Source organism: Gymnoscopelus microlampas, assembly GCF_963454915.1.
Source record: "Gymnoscopelus microlampas genome assembly, chromosome: 11".
Lineage (NCBI taxonomy): Eukaryota > Metazoa > Chordata > Actinopteri > Myctophiformes > Myctophidae > Gymnoscopelus > Gymnoscopelus microlampas.
In genome coordinates, this window is record NC_139948.1 from 26179817 (window position 1) to 26206526 (window position 26710).

General features: G+C 40.8%; 1 protein-coding gene across 1 annotated transcript in view; it reads left to right on the forward strand.

Annotated features, from left to right (window-relative positions):
• The window catches only part of baiap2l2a (BAR/IMD domain containing adaptor protein 2 like 2a), a gene marked incomplete at both ends in the record, with an annotated part of 27971 nt that extends 1261 nt beyond the window's left edge, over positions 1-26710 (forward strand). The window contains 10 exons of the mRNA XM_084070686.1: positions 4864-4950; positions 6406-6467; positions 6577-6648; positions 7695-7775; positions 8028-8159; positions 15333-15408; positions 16292-16502; positions 16983-17045; positions 25692-25875; positions 26630-26710. Coding sequence (XP_083926812.1) covers positions 4864-4950; positions 6406-6467; positions 6577-6648; positions 7695-7775; positions 8028-8159; positions 15333-15408; positions 16292-16502; positions 16983-17045; positions 25692-25875; positions 26630-26710 — 1049 coding nt within the window. The remainder of the gene's footprint in view (positions 1-4863; positions 4951-6405; positions 6468-6576; positions 6649-7694; positions 7776-8027; positions 8160-15332; positions 15409-16291; positions 16503-16982; positions 17046-25691; positions 25876-26629) is intronic.

Consider the following 26710-nt stretch of genomic DNA (forward strand, 5'->3'; position numbering starts at 1 on the left):
AAGCTGATGACCTTATTCCAAAGTCCATAATGCTTTGGGAATACCTCAGTCCTGTTATGGGCTGGGTTATGGGCTTGTAATCCTGGCTGGTATTTGTCACAGCCCACATGCTGCAGGCTGTATTCCTTATACAATACACCTTAGGGCTTTTACTGTGCTCTCAGGATTAATATTTTCAAGTGCCATGATTAACCCAGAAATATATACTACGCTTACCACAGATATCACAATGTGTGCATCCCTTTGATTCTGTCATGAAGCCTTTGTCCAACTCCTGTCCACACCTGTTGTGCATTGAGCTGCTAATTAATGCACACAGAAGAAATCAGCCATCCCATTCCTCCTTGTGTCTATTTACCATACAGTTACAACTAAGGCATGGCAAGCAGTGTTTTGCTACTGGGAAATAACGAATTTTGTTCTAAGAACATTATAATACTAGACGTGTCGCAATTCTGGGAAATTGCAAAGTGCGGTTGCGCCGACGCGGGTCGCGGGTCGCGGCCGCCAGGACTCGAGGAATACGCCTGGAGGAATACCGTCGGAGGCCGCACGACGTGCGATTTGAATTCGGTGCCGATAGGATCCCGCGTTCGTGACACGTGCCGTTTTGATTTGAGGAAATAGGAATAGGAAAATCATGTTTTTGCATCAAATGGCTACATTTTGCGCATTTGTGGCGCCCCCTATGGATCTAAGTAGAAATCCTTTTGGGGATTCGTTGAGTGAACCACCCTTGACATGTGATAGAAATTTGGGATTGACCAGACGTTTCGTTCGTGATTTTTAACCTTTTTTGTAAAACGGGTCCCTCCCTCTAACTTTGGAAGCCAATTACGGACGAACGGTAAGAACTATCAAAACGCTCGCATATTCGCATATGTTTATCGCATGTCTCCAGAGATCATGTGTACCGATTTTTGTGAAATTTGGACAAAATATGTGGGAGGAGGAGCTAAAAGTGTGTTTTGAAGAAAATTCAAAATGGCGGAAAATCTATCCAAACGCAAATGGGCGTGGCCTATATGGAGAGTTGCGTCATGACCCAAGGAATACAGGGTCTCCATTTTTTGATTCTACGACCTACGGTTCAAAAGTTATAGGCCAAAAGGTAAAGTGGGCTGGTGTAATTATTTTTTTTATAATTTGGCAATAAACTATGAACCTCCCCTCCAAGTCTTGTAACTCTACTCTAGGTTTTACGGTTTCGGAGAAAAGAATACTTGAATTTGATTTTTTTCATTTTCCCATTAAAGTGGATGGGGAAATTTAATGCACTAATAAATCAATATCAATTAAAGTATGTAACCAATCTCTTAGCATAGTACAAGCAGTCGATTCCTGGTGAAGCCGGTGAATTTGACATATAGCACGAGTGTGGGAAAAAAAAACTGTGGGAGAAATAGCACGTAAAAATAAAGTTTATCTAGAATAATAAAGTCGGAAGAGTACTATAGTCTGGTTGCCCTATTCCGCCAACCACACTAATAATATAGCACATAGAACGTTGGAACATTGGAACATTGGCTGTCGTCTGTCCTACCACTGAGCCAGTCACATCAATACTGTATGTGTAGAAGACAGACCTCTGCTGAGGATACCGCTGCATCTACAGTAAATGCCTACAACATTGGTTCCATTTGCACTATACTGTATGTTTAGCCTGTATCTCTTACACAATAACATTGTTTGTGTAAGGGTCAGTTTTTGATGGATTTTACTGTGTACAATCACACACCACCCTCTTAAGTCCTTCTTCAGTGATGTATTTCTAGTACATATTAAATATGCAAACAAATGTAATCTTTTAAAATGTTTTAAGGTCTACATTCATGAGCACATCGGACCCATCTTTTAAAATGGCATGTGGTAGTGCTATCTCTAAATCAATATTTAACACATGTAAGCACCACCAACCAAGAGAGGGTGGTGCATATTTATTTCTCATACTGCCTGCAACTCAAAGACCATAATTCCCTGCCTACTGAGTCGAGTGCAGTCATAACTTCATGGTATGTTAATGAGCCCCATCGTTTTCAAGGACGCAATGTGCCATAAACAGTCCTCAGTACATTTGTTTAGATGGTGAAGTTGATTTATGCTTACGTGCAGTTGCGCTGTGGTGTCATGCACCTGTTGTGAGCTTAGAGAACAGATAATTTCAGTGTGCAACACCCAGTATAACTCAAGCTTAAGGCAGAGTTTCCCCAAACATTTTCATGTGAAGGACCCCTGACACTGACACGGACGAGAAGAACGGAAATGGTCAATTATTCCAAATTGATTGATTGATTGAATGATTGATTGAATACTTAATCAGTCAGAAATGCAAACAGCACGTGGTACAGCCAGACATTAACACAAAAAAGTCCTGGGGACTTGTTTCCATTGTGTGAGCTTGTAGATCTGTCAGATCTACAGGCTCACAACGTGTTGCATCTCAATGCACTGTGAGCATGTAGATCTGCAATCTTTGAATAGCTGAAGTATTAAAAAAAAGGGTTAAAGTGTTTAAACTGATTGTGATTATGAACCCTTCCGAGGACCCCCTGGGGTTCCCCGGACACAACTTTGAGAACCACTGGCTTAAAGCACACCACATGGTATTCAGTCTTGTGCCACTAAGGTCTGAGTGTTTAGGTTTCATTCCAGCCTACAGTACAGTGGTTGAAGGTGTGTTCATTAGTGAAATCAGCCAGTCCTGTACTGGGTTGGAAACATAACGTTGGACCAACAAGGCACGTTCTAGATCACTTCCACAGTCCTTAATTTCTCTTCTTATTTACAATGCACAACTATAACTTCATAGCATCTACATAAGTTAACAGCCAAGCCAATTTAGCCAATACCTTAGAGCACACATGTTTAACTTGTACAAGTTGATTTTACCTCCATGTATACACTATACAGCCATAACTTATTGACAGGTTAATTAACTAGCCAAGACAAATATTAGAGTACCTAAAGCCTTCAACTTGTGTTTAGATTGTACTATCTTAGCAGCAATAAAAACTGTATTATGCGTTATCATTTCTTCCATTAAAATAGAACTATAAGTGCCTGCTCTAGCCTGCTCTATTGGCTCCAACGTTGGAGCCCATCCAAGGGTAAATAAAAAAAAGTACAGCCAACTACGTCATTTTCGCTATCCAGCAATTCCAGCCGGAAAATTCGTCGGACACTGGGAGGCAAACTGCGTTTGTATTAGTTGTCCATTGCTTATTGGTGATTGTGATGTAAAATGAAAATGAAAATATGAGTACAAACCATTAAAGTAGGCTAAAAGCTCAAACTAACATTTGAAAATGCTACAATTAGACCAATGTCAATAGCGCAGCTTGGGGCGGTTCTTGAGGCTACACACATTTTTATCTCTTTGGCCATTTAATAATACAGGTTATTTCACAAGAATTACCATATCGACTTGATATGAAAACCATACTAGAGAGAGAGATACAAAGTATTGTTTTAAAGGGTCTACACCATGAATTTTAACTTTTTCTTCATTTTTGTGTGTTTTTGGTCTCCCCCACCTCTCTTCTGTTCCAACAAATACCCGACTTCGAGCATGCAGGCTTTCATAGGCTATCTGTGGTTTTCATGTAAATTGGTCTGAAAACAGTCCGTCCGATTTGTTCCCCCACCCTACGTCACGTCTGGGAACAATTCCTCCCGTTTTTCAGTTCTAACCACAAAAAAAAAAAACAAAAAAAAAAAAAAACATTTTTTTTTCATTTTTTTTTTTTTTTTTTAATTTTTTATTATTATTTTTTTTTACTTTTTCCACACAGAACCAGGACATGACATGCATACAAACTGGATCAATAGCGCCCCGTGCCAAACAGGACAATGTGGTATTGCAGGTGAAAGTGCTTTATAAGCCAGAGAGAAGTTAGTTGGAATGAGGCTTCTGAGGCTTGATTTAGGCTCAAACCTTTTGAAAAACGTTTGAGGGACATAAACAATACGATATCAAATATTATTATTATTTTTTAAATTCATGGTGTAGCTCCTTTAATACAAAATAGGCTACATCAAGAATATAGAGAACAGATGAAAATTCCTGGATGTTATGTGAAAGTGAATTCTAAATACAGTGAAAGTGGTTCAAAGTGGGCAGTGGGGGACCGTGGCCAAATACCTATCAATTTGGGGGTCCTTGACATGAAAATGTTTGAGAAACACTGATTGTATTGAGTGTAAAATTAATGGTGCTCCAACAAGAATAATGGAGAATGCTTTTACAGTAAAGGTAAAGGGTAATTTATTTATACTTAGTTGCACGCAAGTGTCGCACCTAAAATAGCAGATCTAAAAGCTCACAACACGTGCTGCAATGTGTTGTGAGCTTGTAGATCTGCTATTTTAGGTGCGTGACACCGGCACACAGCTAAGTTAAACGGGGCTTTAAAAGTCCTATTTTTTGTCTATAATGGTGATTTTACTGCAAATGCCTGCACTTGAATAATCCGTAAAAGAGACGCTATTACCAGACTGCAGATAGAGTGCATGGTAATGGGTAGAGCTGCTTGAATGACTGATACAATAATTCAGCGAGGTCCTGTAAACAGCATGTCTGCAAGGTGCTTTTGAATTAATGTGTCTGTTTATGTGCTTTTAATGCTGAGACTTCTGTGTGTGCAAAGTGAATTGCATGAATAACATTTGCAATTCAATCAACTGTGTGTGTGTGTGTGTGTGTGTGTGTGTGTGTGTGTGTGTGTGTGTGTTTGTGTGTGTGTGTGTGTGTGTGTGTGTGTGTGTGTGTGTGTGTGTGTGTGTGTGTGTGTGTGTGTGTGTGTGTGTGTGTGTGTGTGTGCGTGTGTTTGTGTGCGCGTGCGTGTGTTTGTTTGTATTTTTAAGCTCTTGCAGTAACTAGTGAGGCCTACTTCAACGCAATCTCAAAGATTGGAGAGCAAGCTTTGCACACCATGTCCTCGCGGTCAATAGGTAGGACTCTCATCCTAAATGTACTGCACTTCTGTGTGTGTGTGTGTGTGTGTGTGTGTGTGTGTGTGTGTGTGTGTGTGTGTGTGTGTGTGTGTGTGTGTGTGTGTGTGTGTGTGTGTGTGTGTGTGTGTGTGTGTGTGTGTGTACTGTAAAAGTGTTAATTTAACTCTGAGACTGTACAAACGGACCCAAGTGAACCAATAAGGGTCTAATTGGTTCCATTTAACACTAAGGATTTTATTGTGTGCATCCGTGCGGCTGTGCGTGCATGTGTACCACACACATTTCTGTGTATACATACATTCTTTATATCTATTTGTCTCAAATTGCATGTTGGTTCATTGGGTGTGAGTTTATGGATTATTAGCCTAAACACACCTTCGTCAGATTATGAGGAGCAAAGTTTACCCTGTGTGTGTGTGTGTGTGTGTGTGTGTGTGTGTGTGTGTGTGTGTGTGTGTGTGTGTGTGTGTGTGTGTGTGTGTGTGTGTGTGTGTGTGTGTGTGTGTGTGTTGTCGCTTTGTGCATTTTTGTGTGTGGAAGCCCCTTTCTTAATTGTGCTTCAGGTTAACTGGGTATTGTATCGCAAAGACTCCAGCTTATGCTAATTCCATATCACCACTAGCTAGAGACGTGGGCGTGTTCTGCACCACCGCTACGCATAAGCGTATGACTTCACTTGTATCTCCCTGCAGTGTAAGTTTAAGCGCATATCCTGTGAGCTGAAGCCAAAAGCCATTACGCCTGATTTACGTGTGGGTGTCGTGCACCGAAAACAGCCGATTTACAAGCTCACAATGCATTGTAGATTGTCTATTTTTGGTGTGTGACACCTGCACGTAACAAAGTATACCTCAGGCTTTGTAGTTCCTGAGATGGTGGGGGTATCATGTGTCAGTAGGCTCTAGCAGGGAACATGAATAATACAGGATGACAGGCTGCTGGCCCTGTGCTGCTCATTTAACCCCAGTACTTTAATAGAGCCCTTACCAAAGTTTGGTGGTTGGGGTTGAAAGCTGTCCAAACTGTGTTTAGTTCACTGCCTTGGTGGAAGTAAACACCTTGAGTTGGGCCAAGAGTATCCCGTAAATGATGTGTTGTGTGTTAGTGTCTGTTAGTGTGTGTGTGTGTGTGTGTGTGTGTGTGTGTGTGTGTGTGTGTGTGTGTGTGTGTGTGTGTGTGTGTGTGTGTGTGTGTGTGTGTGAGAAAGAGAGAGTTTGAGCAAGTGAGAGTTGTAGAGAGATGAAGTGAGGACAGAGTTGCAGCAGGAGAGAGACAAAATTACTGAGAAATAGTAGAGGCAGAGAGACAACAAGAGGGAGAGAGGGTGACAGTGAAAAAGCTAAACAGAAAAAGCAATACATAGAGCAGGAGAGGGATATTACCCATATTATTACATGTTATAATTATTGGCGTACTGTACTACCTAATAGTAATATCCACATTCTCTTTCAGGAGATGTCCTGATTCAGATCTCAGAGAACCAGAGGAGACTCACCATGGATTTAGAAGGAGTTGTAGGTCACACAGACACTTCATCATGTTCATAATGACCTTTTACTGTACGTCCATACTGTATGATGCTCCCCACGTGTTTCCTACATGATGGTCCATATCTCGTTACAGTTCCGCTGGTTCCACAACGAGGTTCTTCAGGAGATGGACAACAACATTAGACTGGACAAAGACTACATATCAGTAAGTCAGGGCCTTGGGAAGGAGGATAAAGACATCAAATGAGACCATTAAGCTCTACAAGCTCACAATGCATCATGATGCGACACATTGCAAGCGTGTAGATCAACTATTTTCGGCGCACAAAATTGGTGTACGCCGTAATATAAATTAAGCATCATACAGAATAATCAGTTTACAATTGTTTTTGTGAACTGGATGTATAGGGCAAATATAATTCACATAAAACTAGTTTTATTGAAACTATTCTGGGCTCTGGGAATATGAAGAGCAGACCTGCTGTGATAAAAAACAAAAAATCATTACAATGAGAGCCTGCTGTGGTGTCTTTGAAATGCAAATTCTCCCTTGATAGGTTATGTTTATTTTTCATTATGGCAACCACTGAGTTCATTAATAGCACTGGGAATAAAGAGCTTTGTTTAAGTGAAAGAAAAATGATTTTTGTAAAGCAAAATGATTTACCAGTGAAAACTAAATAAATAAATATAAGTAAACAACAAAAGTGCGGTCCTTGGAGCGCAGATCTCAGCCAAACTGGGTTGCCTAACTGGCTGTGTCAGTCGTGACTGGTGGGGTCAGGACACAAGGAAGCTGTGGGGCGAAATAGAGTTTGTACGCCAGACGGTGCTACTGTTCACGCTTGTGGTGACCCCTGTACACAGGAAGAAAACACAAACTGGTGGAAAATCTTGCATTAATGGGTGAGGCCTAGATGGCCATTTGCATCATGAGTTATAGTTAAGTGAAGGCTGAATTGAAAATTTTGCAGTGGAGGTTATTATTCCGTGGCCTATTGGAGGTGTGCATGTAAAGTTTCACACAGATCGGTCAGAGAGACACACACACACACACACACACACACACACACACACACACACGCGCGCGCGCACACGCACACGCACACGCACACGCACACACACACAGGGGCAAAAACATAATCCCCGCCTTCCAGACTTTTCGGCTTTTGACAGAGATAATAAAAAATAGATCTACTACATAATTTAGGTAATTCAAACACTAAGTAAATTTTTTGCCTTGTCACCCAGGGCAGTAGGAGGCGCTATGAGATGGAGGTCCGTAGCCAGGCAACAGCTCTGGAGAAACAACTGAGGAGAGGACATAACCAGGTCTGTGCACAATCAAATCCCCAGCATCATTTACAGTAACTCTGAAATCAGTTTTTTTTTATCTATCTTAACCACATTTTCAAAACGTTTCAATATTTCTGGACGATTTTCAAAATACTTAAACTGTTTTCAAAATTGTTCTCTTTTTTAAGCATGTAGATTGGTATTTTCACTGTTTCTCGAACAACAAAGGCTTAAGTGGTTACGGATTTTACCGCGTGTGTGTGTGTGTGTGTGTGTGTGTGTGTGTAGAATGGAAGTGAGTATGTGCAGTTCCTCATGGATAGCCACAGTGAGGCGCTGAACGAGGAGGAGAGGAGATACCGCTTCCTGGCAGAGAAACACTGTGGTCTCGCACAGACCATAGTCCAGCTCATGAACAAGGTACTGTAGCACACCTGGCTTAGGAGACCAAACTTATACCATACTTCCAGTGGTGGAAAAAGTACTACATTTTGTACTTAAGTAAAAGTATCATTACTGCAATATAGAAAATAATATAATACGGAATTAAAAATGTACTTGAGTGAAAGTATTGGTATGAAAATGTACTTACTAAAGTACCAAAAGTAGAAAGTACTCATTATGCAGAGGGTCCCATTTCACAAGTTTTCAAATGTCTAAAATGTATTAAAAAATCCTTTGAAAATAGCAGATCTACAAGCTCACAATGCGCAGCAAAGCAACGCGTTGTGAGTTGTGAGCTTGTAGATCTGCTATTTTCAAATTGCCAAAGTTTATAGGTCTGAAGTGGTTTTGTAATAATAATCAAAATCTACAAAGTAACTATAGTAACTAAAGTTTTCAAATAATTGTAGTGGAGTAAAAAGTACAATATTTGCCTCTGAGATGTATTGGAGTAGAAGTAAAAGTATTGAAAATTTAAAATGCTCCAGTAAAGTAAAAATACCTAAAAAGTGTGCTTAAACTGGAAAGGGCGTTATTGTGCTTCACTCTCTTGTACAGTAATATTAATGAGGCATCTTGTACTATACTATGGCATGCAAGTACATAAGCATATTCATCTTCTCATAAATATATTTATCAGGTGCACATTATCAGGAGAAAATTAGAGTTTGTTGTTTGTCATGTAATGGCACACATGTTCTCTTGGGTTAATTAATGCTGTGTGTGTGTGTGTGTGTGTGTGTGTGTGTGTGTGTGTGTGTGTGTGTGTGTGTGTGTGTGTGTGTGTGTGTGTGTGTGTGTGTGTGTGTGTGTGTGTGTGTGTGTGTGTGTGTGTGTGTGTGTGTGTGTGTGTGTGTGTGTGTGTGCGCGCGCGTGTGCGTGTGTGACAGACAGAGGGTGCTCTCCAGCAGAGAACTGATACCTGGAGGGAGGAGGTGAACGCCACCAGACAACATGAACACAGAGGGCGCTCTGCAATGGACGACATGGTCAGCTTACATATCAATCCTACATGTATATTATATATCTCTGCTGTCCAGCCAGAAACTGCTAACTCCAAAACGCTCATTGTTCAGGAAACGCAAAAACAAAATATACGTTTTTCAGGAAATGAAGAAAACCTTATATTTTTAAAACAAAGCAACACTGCCTCATCAAAGTTGGTATAGTGACTTTATATATTGTCAGATACTTGCATGTGTCATTATATTATCAACACTTTAACCAAATCGCGGGTAAATCAACACTTTACCCAGCGCAAGTGGAGTTAGCAGTTTCAGGCGAGCAGAAATCAAGCTGAAGTGGAGTTAGGTGTCCAAACAACAATAGCTCCACTCGCTGCTAAGGGAGAGGTTTCTGAAGGGTACAAATTCTCAAAAGCTAACAATGGATCTCCAAGCTCACAATGCATCACAACAACGTGTGAATTAATGCCCTGATGCTTCATGCCACTTATTATATAGGCCTACAATAATAAACAGGACTTTAAATATTACAATAACTTCTGCAAAGAGGTAGAAGAATAGCGCGACAGAAATGCTATGAACGCCTTTCTTCTTGTCACATTGCTCTCCTCATTAAACACTTAATAGATTTTAGAAATATAATTACTTGTTTTCATAACATTAGCGTCAGTGCTAAGTTTGATAAACAGGTACACTGCATAGTTTTAACAGACTACGAAGAGCTTGTTTACGTGATCCTCCTCTTCGTTCACTGCGCAACGCGCTCTACTCATGCTGTTGAAAAGCAGCGCTGTAGAGGAGAGGGGGGAGTTGTTTGTTTTTGACGGACAGTTTGAGGATCCAATGGAGTTGGGAGTTTTCGTCAGAGGCGCTTTTTAATACTTTTCATTGGTTCAAATGTTTTGATATTTTACACAGACCTAAAGGGTGTTCAATAGCCTTGATTTATGAAAAAAAAAAAAAAAAACTGAAAATGGAGTTAGCTGGTCCTGGCTGGACACCGACGATATGTATATCATCACTGTCAGGTGGAAACCTTGTATGTCCAAAACTTACAGTACGTTACTTTTCAGGAAATGGAGTGGGGAAAAAATCTGTGTTCCAATGGATTCAGCATAGTTATTATTTAGTCACAAGCTCTTGTTATACTCGCCTTCATTGGTTACATATCTGTAGAACTCACAGACACACCTAACCACTTTCGCATTAACAAATTCAAAAATAGCACAACTAGCAGATGATCGCGATGCGACACATTGTGAGCTTATAGATCGGCTATGTTTGCTACTTTTGTATGACACTGTAGAAAAAAAGGTTAGCAAGAATCGTTATCCTGAGTGAGCAGGCAGTGGCTCAGGGTCTTAGTCAAAAACATTTGTTCGACTGATGCCGGCAGCTGTGGAAGGGAGTGAAGTGAACCTAAGACCTTCCGGTAATAAAATACATTGACCTCTCGGACAGCAGTAGCAACCTTAGCTAGCCTAGAAGGGAGAGGAAGTGATAGCAAACATGAGCAATAGAGTGATGCTGGCATTCCCCAAACATCATGAGAATGTTTAGAAGCTGTGATATTCTTATGTCATACTTGTGGGGCTTGGCCCTCCGCCCAAGACTGACCTGAGCAAAAATGATTGTATGAATGGTCAATGGCATACACCATAGTCCACTGAGTCACCAGAGAATGGCATTGAGTCCACAAAAAATAAATCAATGTATTATGTATTTATTTTTATTTTTTTGTAATGTAAACTCCCTGTGGCAGTTAAAACTATAGAAACTCAAATGCACTGTGGCTGCTGGAAAGCGAGATTATTCATTATTATTAACTAATTTAACTTTTACAGAACTGAACTGAACTTTTGTATTGTACTGTATATTCATGTCTATAAAACAAAGAATAGGTCAAACTTTGTTGCATTGGCAATAACAATAATAATGAGATCAGTGCCGCTTTAGACTCCACAGGGGCCCTACGGATACGGATACGGGACACTGCACGCGCGTGTGTCCCTCGCGCGCGCGATTCTTTTTCAGGTTTCCTGCGGATAAAGTTACTTTTTTTGTTACTTTATTTCGGTTTTAGTGTGCTGCGCAGCCTGCACTGATGTGAACGCAGTAATGCACGTTCAGAGATGCTCGTAGGCCTGCGTCCTGCGTCGCTGACGCACCATATTGCGAAAGGACGCATTCATGACAACTCTAGTGCGTCCATGGGACGCAGCTCCGATTAGCTCCGATAATATATAATATTTGTCAGCTGTGATCTACATGGACTCTCTCGGTTAGGCACCGTTGGTGGAGAAGTATAACTCTCCGGTTAGACACCGTTGTACTGGAGAAGTATAACTCGGTTAAACGGCGTTGTGTGGCAGAAGCAGCAGCACAGCCCCTCGCTGTTAGTCTACGCTACTCACACACAGAGAGAGAGAGAGACGGCATGAGGACCTACTCTTAAACGTGTTAAAACGTCTTGGATAGACCACTGTCTGGAATAATAACTGATCATCATACATACAGGTCTACTACTAATCTCTGTTGCTGTTGTCATCTTAAATTGACCAGCCAAAGTAAAATCCCCGATTTTAGAGTGTTCTCCCACTTGCTTGGAGATCAGAGTGATGTATGTGGTGGATTAATGCATGTTGCCAATCAGCTGTGTAACATTAGCAGGTTAACGATGGCTCGTTGATCCTATGCATTTGACCCTGATTTGACCACAAAGGCAAACAAAAGCACTAATTAATGGCAGCTGTAAGTAACCGGTTGTCTATCGTCTGTGTCTTGTGTATGTTTAATAGGCAACTGGATGTTTTCTGTAGCTTAGAGATATCATAACAATTAATTCCCTGAAGAGGGTAGACCCTCTCCCTCATGCTAAACTTAAAGTGACTTATAAGGTTCCACTTCTCCTCAAAAAGACAACTTTATTTTCCTTTCTCAATGACAAGCCTAATAGTATTATTGCATGTTGACTATGTGCAATAACTGCAAGCCAATGTTCATAGGCATTGTCAGTATTTGTCTTCATTATTTCTTGAATTCCTATTTCTTTATTTGCCAATACTTCCACTGTAAGCCAGTGTTTTCAGTCTACACAATAAATAGTAAAAATAAATTCTACATTCATAAATAATACAAAATAAAATAATAATAATGATTAAAAGGTTCTATGATTAAATGTATTCTATTGGTCAAAGGTATGTTAAATCCACCTGTTGCCCACTACTAGTATTTCTTACCATAAGGTGTGCTAATACTACAGAATCATATACATTTGAAAAAATATATTTATGATTTTTTAATATATGTATATATATCGGTATCGGTCTTGAAAAGCAGGAACGGTTGGCACTGATCTAGATCTGCTATTTTCACAATATGTATCTGTGGAACTGAATCAAACTAAATTAAGTGCCTCAACTCCTAATTCCTCAGGGTGGGGGGTCCCCAGTTAAAATATGATTATTTTGGGGGGTCGCTGCCTGAAAAGGTTGAGATCCACTGCATCAGGATATAATGTACACAGTCACACACGCATAGAAGATATGGAGATTGGAGATCAAAGAAAACGATAGGGGGGGGGACGTGTAATTGGGGACCCATAAAATGTCCCTGGGACCCATCTAAAAGACCACCCTTGCATCCCAGGACCCATTACATTGAAAACCTAGCAACATCACTGCACGTTATTTTCTGCTGAAGGGAGGGGGCGGAGAGGGGGCCTCTTTGATCGGCGGGTAGGCGGGGCCCCACGCAACCTGCGTAGTGTGCGTGTAGGGAGAAGCGGCCCTGAATGAGATGAAGCTAATGCATTCACTGAAGAGTGAAGCTGGCTAGAAAACCTGCCTCCAGCCTTAACTCGAACATGACATATGACACGTCCAGCAGCAGCAGCAGTAGTAGTAGTAGTAGTAGTAGTAGTAGTGTGCTACTATAGCAGTTTTAGAGCTGTGGTTCTCAAACATTTTCATACCATTTTCCCCCAAATGTTTTTGGCCATGGACTCCCATTTGAAAAGATTTTATGCCACGGACCACCATAAGAGAAAATGTGTCAACATTATTAGAAAATATCAGATCTACAAGCACTCGTGAGCTTGTAGATGGGCCTTAAGTTCTTAAACTGTTCCTCATTTTGATGGGTAATGTTCCTCGGAGGCTCCTAACCCCCCCCCCGCTGGGAGTTCCCTCCTTGAGAACCACTGTTGTAGAGGTGCAGTTGTTGTGCTTCATAGATGTGGGTTCCAGGACATTTTTGGTTACCTCTTCTCCATATTTTCAGCCAGTAATTATTTTAGCTCCCACAGTGCCCTCTACTGGTCAGGTTCCAATTTTATTTCAAACCGTGGAAACTTCTAAACCTCTGGCAAGAGATATATCCTACATTCATTTTGTTTTAGTGGAGGACACTCAGGAAATGGAGAGACAGAGAGATTAGATAAGATTACTGGGAAGAAATAATATTGCAATGAGGATACAAAATCCGAACATTGACGTCATCGAACACAGCTGTGTAAATACAATAAAGTTAATGTATTACATGGAAGATAATTTGGCTTGGCTATGAACAATAGCTGAAGTGTACTACCACATCAAAGAAAATGAAAGCGTTTGGTTCTGGTTAAATAAACCCTCAGATAAGCAGCCTTTGAAGTCCATTATGAAGCTATTTTGAATGATTCAACATTTCAGTTTCTGCTTTTGGCAACTAATTAGCCTAATATCCCCTTAAAACATGAATCTTATTCAAATCCTCAAATTACATGTCTAGTATCTTACTATTATCACACAACATGGACTTAAGATTGTGTCATGACTGAGACCTTTATCCATGTGACAACTCACAGTCACAAAACACCAGTGGTTCTCAAGGTGGGATCCGGGGACCCCAGGGGTCCTTGAGGGGGTTCCAGGGGGTCCCAAACAAAATTAATGAATATAGCATAAGAATCTGTTTAACCATTTTAACCCCTGTATGCTATTGTAGCTATTTTGGAAGCATAAATCTTCCCTGGCACAAAATATTTTCAGATGGGGTCTGCGACCAATTACACATCAATTTGGGGGTCCTTGACATGTTTGAGAACCACTGTCTGCAATATAGTAATAGTCTTTTGCTTGCAGCCCTCAAGTACTGTTCAAGTTCAACTGAAGAAGTACTCTTCATTCCTGTCCAATCAAATCTATAGATATGTCCATGATAGAGATCTGTCACAGCTGTAAACAGCAGGGATATTAGCACTGTAATAACTATCATGGGATTAATGGATTGCTTGTTTGCTTTGCTTGGTGTCTATGGGATTTATCTCCATCTCTATTTATGGATAGTTATTCCCTGGGGGGCAATAACCGCTATGGCTGGTTGCCTGGGAAAATAGATGAGTGACTGATGCGACGCTTTATTTTCTCTATTTTTTAAAGTATAAAATAGTAGGGCTTAAGCATTATTTTCATAAGTAGAAAATAAGGCTTAAAGGACCACTTCAGCAATATAATTGGTCCTTATGCTCATTATACGTAAGATGGCACCATTTCTGTCTCAGAAGAGGGCTACCAGTAAAATAATAGTTAAGATAGTTAGCTATTATATAGTTATGGATGGTTTCCTGGCTGAATTATGCATGGGTGACTGTACTGTAGCCTACCGTACTGGATATGGGGTGGGGCAAAGTTCTGCTGTGAATGGTTGCCTGTTCTGAATGGGTGAGTAAATGGATGACTGTTTTCCTGACTGGTTGACTGATGAATGAACAGCAAAAAAGTAGATCGCTGGCTTCCTTTAAAACAGCCCTGAAAATTAACCTTTCAGGAGGCCAAAGGGGGAGGTAGTACCACTTCTCCCCTATCAGACGACCCCCCCCCTTCCTTTGACCCCCCCCCCCCCCCCCCCCCACACACATTGTTTTTACGACTCTGTACATATAGTGTTGATTTTCTGTATTTTTGTGATGATATTGAACTGTTTGGAGCTACTTTATGTGTCTATGAATTGAATATCAAGGACCTCAATGGAAACAAGATCGCAAGGACTTTTTTGGACGGACCTTTTAGAAAAAGTGTTTTTAACTGTACTTGTGCTGTTTTTTTTACATTGATGCCTAATAAAATATTCAATCAATCAAAATAATCAATCTGATGTTGGCTGCTTGAATCAATGAGTGAATTCTGCTCTGTTTGCTGTTCAGATGGGGATGAGGGAGGAAGAGAGAGGAAGAGGAAGAGAGAGAGAGGAGCAGCCTCTTGGAAGAGTGCCCTCTAGAGGTAGGGTGTGTTTTTCAGGAGAATTGACCTATTCATTTTAATTTGCTGTATATGCTGTATATCCATTTGTGTGTGCGTGCGTGCATGCGCGCGCGTGCTGTATGCATGTAGACATTATTTGTGTGTGTCGGAAACCTTTTCCAAAATGCAAATAGTGGCTTAAATACTCTGAGATAGTTAATAACCTTCTGTAGCATTTAATGTTTTTGCTTTCATGCATTCTAAAAACTCTGAATTAATTTCTCCATTCTCCATGAACTCATCTGGAGGTGATAATGTGTTCCATAATTATGGTCCATTCTACCCTCCCTCCTCCCACCCACCTTATCAGCCTTTAAGCCTTTTATAGTATCTCTCTCTCTCTCTCTCTCTCTCTCTCTCTCTCTCTCTCTCTCTCTCTCTCTCCACCCCCCCCCCCTCCCCTCCCCCCTTTGCGTGGAGCATTTCTAATTATTTGGCATTGCCGAATTAATTTACACTGATAGACAAAGTGCATAATTATGATGTGTTATGAAACATAAACATGAGGCATTACAAGCATTAATAACTATTTAAGCCCTGTTTAAAAAAATGCAACAAATTGCAGATTTACAAGCATATTGTAGATGCTTTACAAGCATTTACAAGCACATGTGAGCATGAAGATCGGCTATTTTTGCTATTGTTGAAAAATATTAAAAAATATTAAAAAATATTAAAAAATATTAAAAAATATTAAAACATATTAAACCATATTGAAAAATATTTAAACATATTTAAAAATATTTAAAAAAGATTAAAACAATATTCAAATTCTTATATTTTGGCATTAGTAGTAGAAATCTGAGTACTGCCGCCACCACTGCTGTCTCATGTCTCTTTGTGCCATTCACTGTCCTTCCAGCCCCGTCTCCTCAGGGAAGCTGTTCTAACTCCAGCTCTGTGGCGGTGTCACTGGGAGGTGAGGGTGCAGGTAGGCCCATGAGGGCCCTGGTGGTCCACCAGCCTGGCTCCAACTCCACACTGCTGCCCTTCTCCAAGGGAGAGATGGTCAGTGTGTTGGTTCCCCAGGCCAGGAACGGATGGCTGTATGGACGTGCTGAGTCCAGCTCTCGGTGAGAGGAGACTGAAGTTTGCGTGCGTGCGTGCGTGCGTGCGTGCGTGCGTGCGTGCGTGCGTGCGTGCGTGCGTGCGTGCGTCCGTGCGTCCGTGCGTCCGTGCGTGCGTGCGTGCGTTTGGCGTGCGTGCGTTTGGCGTGCGTGTGTGAAAGTGTTCTGTGTATCTGTGCCTGTATCTGTCTGTAGCTGTTTCTGTCAACAGAACTTATTTTTTATATAAATAGGTTACTGTAAATGCAATATACTCAGAATTGTTATCACATCCAGTCCCTCACTCTGTCTCTACTACACAGTGAGTTAATTTAAAAACCTAGAGTAAAAACCTGTTCCATTTTTGCACTCTCAATTTTAAATGGACAGTCTGGCTACCACACTTTGAGTAAAGACTCCCTCTCTCTGTCTCTGTCTGTCTCTCTCTCTCTCTCTCTCTCTCTCTCTCTCTCTCTCTCTCTCTCTCTCTCTCTCTCTCTCTCTCAGTCAGGGCTGGTTCCCAGCTTCATACGTGGAACCAGTGGAGGATGTTAGACCAGCCAGCTCCAGGTAAACATCATATTTAATTAATTCAAAAGTCATACATAATTCAAATGCTCTGGGTTCAAATCCTATTGGATCTATGTTGCAGATCATCTTCTCTCTCTCCTGTCTGTCTCCACTGTAACATCCACTGAAACACAATGCATACACAAGAACAGGATTCAAAATGTTATTGCTATTCTAACCACAAGGTGTTATTTCTTGTTGCTGCTCACAGAGACACAATAACACAACAGAGACATAATCGACTCAGGGATGTACAGGTCATAAGCAGGGTGATAAGCAGAGTCATAAGCAGAGTACGGGGCCAAACACAAGGGAAACGACTGGAAATGAGGGGAATTTTGAATACAGAAATGGAAGAATAGTGTCATTGGCCTTGCAGCTGCATGTTGTCTTCTGGAAACCATAGAGGAAGAACTAGGATAGGTCTGCTATCATAACATCAAAAAAAATAAACAATATGAATAAATAAACACTACATTACTCTCATGAACATTCATGACTTCTATGCTCAGCTCTCAAGTAAAGTTATTTTTCTGAGCAAAACATGTTTAATACAACAATGTACCAAGCAGGAGGAATGGGAGGGACATTTAAACACAACTGCAGATGTTCCTGACAAAAGATGATGTCCTGTGGAGTCCCCAGTCATTGCTCTATACCAGCGGTTCCCAAACTTATTTAGCTGTGCACCCCTTATTACATCCTGACCTAGATGACGCACCCCCCCGGGGCGTCATCGAGGCAAACCAATTAGGTTGGTTTGCCTAGATGGCAGGTCACGCACCCCCTGGTGGGCGCTCGCGCACCACAAGGGGTGCGCGCACCACAGTTTGGGAACCCTACAGTGATTATCAAACCTTTTAATTTCAAGGACCCCCAAAAGGGTCCATTTGGAACCCCTTCAAGGAACCACGAGGGTCCAAATGGACCCCACTTTGAGAATCACTTCTCTACTCACTCTGAGAGTGGGAAAATGGAACCAAATGAATGAGCAATGTTCCATTTGGTATCATTTGTACACTCCCACAGTCAAGTCCCAGAGTGTGGTCGCTTGGCCATTACTACATTCTATCAAATTACAATCAATCAATCAATCAATCAACTTTATTTGTGTAGATTCAGGGGTCCATTAAAAACAAACAACAAGAAAAAAACACTATACATACATTAAAAACACCCCTATACCATAAAAACATCAGCTATTACAAGAGACAATCATACCAGTGTGTCCAGAAAGTAGACTGATATCTCGTAACACTGAGGCTGGGTTAGACAGCAGCATAATAATATCTTTCTCTGAAAGAAAAAATAAATCCACGTATAAAAAAATATGGGTGACTGAAAAGTAGATGAAACATTTTCAACACAAAATACTGAAGAATAGGAGAACTGTTGCACCTTTCTTTGTCCCTTAGGTGAGAATTAGCTGCAGGTGCGGTGGTCCCGAAAAACATAAAGCTGAACTGGCAAAAGGAGACTCGCTCACTGCATATAGATATAGGAACAACTCCTTAGACGAGACTTTAAAGAAAAATGTTTTTCTTTATTTTGTGATGCCCATGTTGTGCTCAGGTGCTCTGTGAGTTAAAAAGCAACAACACAAAATACTGCACACACAAAGACCATTGAGGTACTTGTGTTTAGCTTTTATTTGCAAGCATCAGTCCAATGCCTTTCTCTCTGCCTATTAGCATGATGTAATTTCTGTACCAATTGTTAGCGGTACCATGTGATCTGCAGCGTCTGGTTGCATACTTTTGCCCCACTTTACTGTGTGTATCTATAGCCTGTTATGCAGGGTTCCAACGTTTGCTCTGGTACATAGATGCATGGTGTCAACATCTACTGTACCAGTGAACGAGATAAGCAGTAGCCCCCAAGCTATCCCCATTATGGGACAAACCGTCTGTGAACAGGGTCAACAGTTAACCCAGGTCTGAAAGAATAACTCTGAGCTATTTAATTTATTTGGGTGACCCACTGCTGAGAGGAGTAGTAGTGACAAAAAATGTATAATGTATGGCTCTAGACTTAGGCACAATAGTCTTAATAGGTGTTTTATGTAATGTTATGTAATTAGCATGAATTGTTCTGATCACAAAATGCCCCAGGGTTGTTGATTCATATGTTTTATTATGTTATTTTGCTACTCAGTGTAATTTTAACAAAGTCAAGCAAAACTGTTTTGTTCAATCAGAAACACTCTCGTCTTAGTAGATAAAGAACCATTTATTGCCACAAATGGAATACAGTTAAGCTTGGCGTTAAAGCTCCGCTCTTGGGAGAATATTCACTGAATTTAGTCGAAGCAGCCTGCTAAGCATATATTCAGAGAATGCTTAAGCAAATCCCCCATAGGGATACAATATCAACAATAAGCAATACATTGACATATTAGTTAGAATTAGCAGATATACATGATAAACACAAGTATTTGAGCCTATAAAGATTTTAAACAGCAGATATACATGATAACCACAAGTATTTGAGCCTAAGCCAGACTCTAAACAAAGCAGATATACATGATAATCACAAGTATTTGAGCCTAAGCAGACTCTAATCAAAAGGTGGAGGCTGGGGTGGAGGAGGAGCTAGCAAAATGCATTGGTTCAGCAACCAAGAAAGACCTAGAGAATATGAAGCCGTATTTATAGGAACCTCTTTGCTCAAGCGTGAGCTGTGATTGGATAATGAGTGTGTGATGTAATGACCAGCTGGGCTGTGAATGGGGAATAGAAAGCTGATGTTCACATCAGCTGACTGACTGCTGGTTACAGCTTTGGCGTGCACGACTTCCGTGTCCTGCATGAACTAACGCTATGCTTCATTTCAATCAGAAACACTCTCGTCTTAGTAGATAAAGAACCATTTATTGCCACAAATGGAATACAGTTAAGCTTGGCGTTAAAGCTCCGCTCTTGGGAGAATATTCACTGAATTTAGTCGAAGCAGCCTGCTAAGCATATATTCAGAGAATGCTTAAGCAAATCCCCCAAAACCAATAAATGCATACTCTCTGGTTTCAGCCGAGCGGCAGCTAGGATACAGAGAGTGCATAACAGAAATCCCCCCCAACACACGGAAGCCAACGCCAAGCCTAAAAAACGCCTTTATCAGTCATACTATATTATGTGAAGTAGCAACCTGCTACTGACTTAAAATAGAATGCGCACGCATCCTGAAGTCATTCTACAATTATGTGATAAGAGACTATGTGTCACAGCAAGCTTGCTGTGGACCTCAGCATTTAATTATTAAGCTATACTAAAAGAATGCAAGCATGCATCTTAAAATTAGGTCATCCTACAATTAATGAGATATATACTGTGTGTATTCAACAGCCATGTTGATCCTGTACTTCAGGAGTGCTTTAAATGCAAGCATGCATTTGTGTGTTCAACAGCCCTGTTGATTCCTGAGCTTCAGGAGTTCCTCAGCATTTGATTGTTAAGCTAAACTAAACAAATGCAAGCATGCATCTTAAGACTATGTGTTCAACAGGCCTGATGAATGCAGAAACCTGTTGATTCCTGAACTCAGGAGTCCTAGACGGTATCGTAAAGCGATGCCCACTGCTATGTTGCACCGCAAATAGGATTCGAAAAGGACATTCTATTTCTTTTTAAAGAAATCGGATATATATAAATATATATGTATGAGGTCATCCTATGATGAATGATAACTAATGTTTATCATTCATGATAAATAAAGTGTACTAACTATGTGTAACAGCAGCTTGCTGTGGACCTCAGCATTTGATTGTTAAGCTATACTAAAAGAATGCAAGCATGCATCTTAAAATGAGGTCATCCTACAATTAATGACGTATATATACACTATGTGTGTGTTCAACAGCCATGTTGATCCTGTACTTCAGGAGTGCTTTAAATGCAAGCATGCATTTGTGTGTTCAACAGCCATGTTGATCCTGTACTTCAGGAGAGCTTTAAATGTAAGCATACATTTGTGTGTGCAACAGCCATGTTGATCCTGTACTTCAAGAGAGCTTTAAATGTAAGCATACATTTGTGTGTTCAACAGCCATGTTGATCCTGTACTTCAGGAGAGCTTTAAATGTAAGCATACATTTGTGTGTTAAACAGCCATGTTGATCCTGAGCTTCAGAAGTTCCTCAGCATTTGATTATTAAGCTAAATTAAACAAATGCAAGCATGCGTCTATGTGTTCAACAGCCTGATGAATGAACCCATGCCATTGCCAACCACTTTTGAATGCAGACTCTATTTAACCGTCTCCTCATACAGTACATGCCACTCATTGCTTTTCAGCAACTTCAAGTTTAAGCCTAGACCAATGTAGCTGCACCAATGCAATGCGGAAATGAGTGAGAGGTATACAGCTGCGCAGCAGTCCACATCTTTTGTAGAGGAGACAGAGCCGGGCCGTGAACCATGACCTTGGCTTTCCCTTGTCGGTCAGGAAGAACATTAGTCTTGCCTCGCCAGAGGACGTCTTTGCAGATACTGGATCATGGAGAACAGAGACAAAACATGGTTTTAGTTAGGGTTAGGGTTAGAAATTATGACGTTGGCACCTTTCCCCCCCCTGTCTGATTTACAGTGTTTAAGAGTTTAAGATGTTAAGTTCATCCTACAAAAGTGTGAAACTATGTGTAGCAGCAGCATGCTGCAGACCTCAGAAATTAATTAATCAAGCTAGACTAAATTAAAGAGTGTAAAATGTAATAACTATATGCAGCAGTAAGCATACTGCGGACCTTACCCATCACGCACAGATAAAGAAATGCAATACAAAACAGAATCATACTACCCAATCAGTGCAGTGGAACCCAGCCAACACTTTCAGCAGCATACTTATGCCTGATGTCAATCTCAGATACGTAGATAGCGATCCACAAAAGCTTCAAGTTCCACAAGCATGCAGAACACCACCTAGATGAACTTTTGGAAAGACACACACAAGACAAGCATGCAAGCCTTCTCGTCTGGACGCTGTGGAGATCTGTAAGCAAACAGCTGGATTAACTCATTCACTCATGGTGAACGTAGTAGCGTTCATGGCTGCAGACCGGCAACCTGCTGCTTCATTGTGAATGCTGGAACCAAGCAGCTGAAAAGTACTGTAGCTGTACCGTTTGCAATAAGCAGACCGCAATGCATCTTTAAGACTTTGTTTGCAATAAGCAATTATTTTAAATTGCAATTATCATCATAAGTTTCCTTCTTTCTGCAACCATCCAATGAACTTAACCCAGCAGCACCTGTATGAGTCAGAGACAAGTAAACCCCCTTTATCCTTGCAATGAATAATGACTATTATATGATTTCCGCCTTTCACCTGCTGTGTTTTTTGTCCAACTTGAGATGTGGCCAGACAGTGCGTAACTTCCTTTAGTACTTAACAGACAAAGTATGCATCTGAAAATATTTTTGTGAGAAATAAGCAATGCACTAGATAACGTGCCTCAGTCAGCAGGACTCCCTCTGTCTGCCCATTTTTCCTGTAGCATGATTAACATTAGTATCCTCATCATAGTAGCAGTAGTAGCAGCTCAACTGCAGTAGAATGAGTAGCACGATAAAATAGTAGCAGCATTTAGCCAAGCATGATTTATAGCTGTAATGTTAGCAGCAAGTATAAGTAGCTTTTTAGTAGTAGAATCAGTATCTCACACTTTTAGAACTAACATCAACCCAACCTGAAGCTTCCCGGCATCCGTGATGGAAATTAGGTCATGCCATCAAAAGCCTTGGATCACCATAATAGCAGTCGCTCATAAACAAAACAGAAGCAGTGTGAATTCAAGCAATGAATATCCCTTTACGATGACATGGTTAGCTAAAAGTGAAGTAACATGCAAATTACTGCAATGCACTATGAATCCGTTCCCTGCATCTAAGTCATAAGCTGATATAGAATTGAAGCAGCAGAGAATCAGATTAATCTTTGCTTGCCCTCTAAATGGCACCCCCTGGAGGGCAACCCACTACAGTTGAAGCAATCACCCCATTTCACAAGACTTTAAATCCACTATGAAGTAATTATCTATTTAAGCATCTGCAAACTAATCCACCCACATAATAGTTACCTGAACTTGAGCGATAAATTAAGTGAATAGAACAGGAATGCAGAAATAACAGCTTCACTGAGTGGATTATATTAACTTGAATATCCCATGATAGTTGTGTACCTTATTTAACATGACAGTTACACTGCCATAATGCCTGCATATGACCAGTTAAGAAAGAAAACACCCTTGCCTTCACCTTATTCTCACACGGAAGCATTGAACTGAATTGACCATGATATGACTGTGTCAGTTGCATAGACTACAATACCCAAGATGCATGCTGTATTGTATGAGACTTCCTGATTACTCCAAAGGAGTAGTCACGTGACACCACCACGGCGTGTTGCCAGATTGTACGAGAAACAAGCGCCAAGTCTATAAAAACAAGTCGCAAAACAAATGTTTAGAATATTAAACATTTTTTGCACCATGATTACATATGAATCTGGGGTTCCTTCACATTAACCCTGTTTAGTAATAATATTTGCTAGTGACTTAACAGAACACAATCCCAAAGTCACTTATAATAAGCAGACATGGCAACACTGATTTGATACACATGCTGTGATTTCCTTTCCTGGCTTGAATACATGTCTGAATTTGACTTCTTGTCTTATATTATGCCCCGTTGCACACAGATTGTCTACAACAGCTTTGATAAGTATAACATATTATAAAAGCATTTGTGCTAGCAGAGCACTACAACTGTTGGAAGCTCTGCTTGAAGCTTCAGAGCCAACTAGATGGTACTGCACCATGTATTGTGGGTATTCCCAGAGTCAAGAGTGCCTCAGCAGAACAGCATTAGAACTTAGAAGCAGTACTTATTTTGGAAAAAATCTAACTTTCGGCCCAAAAAATGTAGCTCCATATATTTCTATACCTGAAGCCATAAGAATGCTAAAATAGCCAAGTTTCATTACCTGATGAAAGCTCTTTAAAACCACTGAAATGTCTTCTGCTGGGAATAAAAGGCAGTAGCCTACATGGGGAGCAAGGCTAATGTGTTAACTTTGCAGCGCTGTACAAACAAATCAAAGCTTTTACATGGCAGCAAGCATATGCTGTGTTAGCTTTAAGCTACAAACAATTCAAGCTTCCACATGGGAAGGAAGCATGCTATGTTAACTGTGCAGTTCTGTATAACAACAAAGATTCTACATGCAGCAGCATGCTATTTTAGCTTTAAGCTACAAATAATTGAAGCTTTCCACATGGGAAGCAAGCATGCTATGTTAACTGTGCAGTGCTGTATAACAAACCAAGCTTCTAAATGCAGCAGCATGCTATGTTAGCTTTAAGCTACAAACAATTGAAGCTTTCTACATGGGAATCCAGCATGCCATGTTAACTGTGCAGTGCTGTATAACAAACAAACAAACTTCTAAATGCAGCAGCATGTTATGTTAGCTTTAAGCTACAAACAATTCAACTTACCACAAGGTGAAGAGAGTAGCCTACAACAAATCAAGGTTCTACTGTCTGGACAGCAAGCATGCTGTATTAGCTTTGTGCTACAAACAATTCCTAATTTCTACATGGCAGCAAGCATGCTATAGCTTAAGCTATGAGCACATTAGTGTTTGGCAGCAATCATAGAAGAAGCATTGGCTGCTGTAGCAGTGGTAAAAGTCAGCATCATAAGCAGACTCATCTCATATAGCACCAAAATATCATAGAGCAGCGCACAAAGCAGTAGATGAGCAGCAGATGAAGTTCGCAGCAGCTAGCAAAATGCATTGGTTCAGCAACCAAGAAAGACCTAGAGAATATGAAGCCGTATTTATAGGAACCTCTTTGCTCAAGCGTGAGCTGTGATTGGATAATGAGTGTGTGATGTAATGACCAGCTGGGCTGTGAATGGGGAATAGAAAGCTGATGTTCACATCAGCTGACTGACTGCTGGTTACAGCTTTGGCGTGCACGACTTCCGTGTCCTGCATGAACTAACGCTATGCTTCATTTGTGACTAAAAATAAAATGGTTTGCTTTCACCTGGAGCAGTTAATGTCAATCGATTTAATCAATTGACCATCTGGGAAAGAGTGTTTCGCAAAAAGGGGGGGGGGGGGGGCCTCCAGGAGGCCAATTTATGCTTTGAGCGACAAGTGTCGACCAATACATCGCACAATGTCTCACTACGTTCTGAGCTTTGAGCATTCATACTACTGTCGTGACTCGCCGACAGCCATAAAATGTAAACAAGGCAGGCAGTTAATGTGGTGTCTTGCATCTCTGTGGCAGCAGAGCTTATACCTTGTGTTCCCAACCAATAACAATATGCAACATTTTATGAAGTGTCTGCAGTCTTTCATTTTTCCAAAAGTACGTGACATCGTTAGCGGACGTCCTCCACGCCACATTCTTTGTTTTGACGTCACTTTCGCTCCAAGCATAAATTGGTCTTAACTCTGAGAGTGTACAAATGGAACCAAATGGACCTGTAACTTAACACTGATGACTTTACATTGAATATTGGGGTCCCAGAGGTAAAAATTGGCCTTTGAGATTAAAAAGTTTGAGAAATCAATGAGATTCAAAGGCGATTCAACACAGAACAAATGCTGATGTTACTGTGACTTCTTTGTCTTTAGTAACTCCACCCTGAGAAGCAGTGGTAGTATGAGTAACCTGCTGGACCAATCAGGAGGCAACAGCTACGGCGGAGGCCAGCCTCCAGCCCCGCCCCCGCCACCATCATCTGTGTCATCCAATAAACAGTCAGAGAGGCCTCCCATCACACCCACCCCTGACAGAAGGGCGGAGTCAAACAATAAGGTAGAGCTATCAATTAAGCTATCAATTAATTAATCAGTGAATCAATTATGAAGTAAATCAACTATGTATGTATGTATGTATGTATGTATGTATGTATGTATGTATGTATGTATGTATGTATGTATCAAAAAAGTTTGCTCCTACAGTAAATAATGATTAAATGTGATCACAAATTAATATTTTTTGTCTAATAGCATATGTCTTGTGTGTGTTGTCACAGTGATTGTAACCTTGCACTTCATTCATCTTAACAAGGTTACATTCTTTATCTTGCTTATGTTATATGCTAATATTTGAATAGCCTAATCACCTAATTATCATGGAGACAGCGCTCCAGTGGAATTAGTTTAATGGCACATTAACGGCTGCTGGCTGTGACTGAGATAGTTTAAGAATCTGCCCCTCAGGGATGATTGAAAGGGATTTGGCTGAATTGAAAAATAAAGTTGTGTGGTGCTTGACTGCAGAGGTTGGTGAATGGATGAGTGTCTCTCTCTCTGTGTGTGTGTGTGTGTGTGTGTGTGTGTGTGTGTGTGTGTGTGTGTGTGTGTGTGTGTGCGTGTGCGTGTGTGAGAGAGAGAGAGTGAGAGAGGGACGGACGGACTGACGGACGGACAGACAGAGTGTTGGTGGGTGATGAAATGGTTGCATGGCTGTCTATTGCAGTGAACAGAACTATGTGATGTACATAATACATGGTGTATGTATGGATATGTAAATGTATAAGGATGGCATTTCCTAATGTGTCCAGCAGGGTCTCTGTGACAAGGTACTGTTCTCAATGACACCTCAGCCCGCTTTCTGGTGGATGCAGGGAGGCAGCTCCAACTGCTGA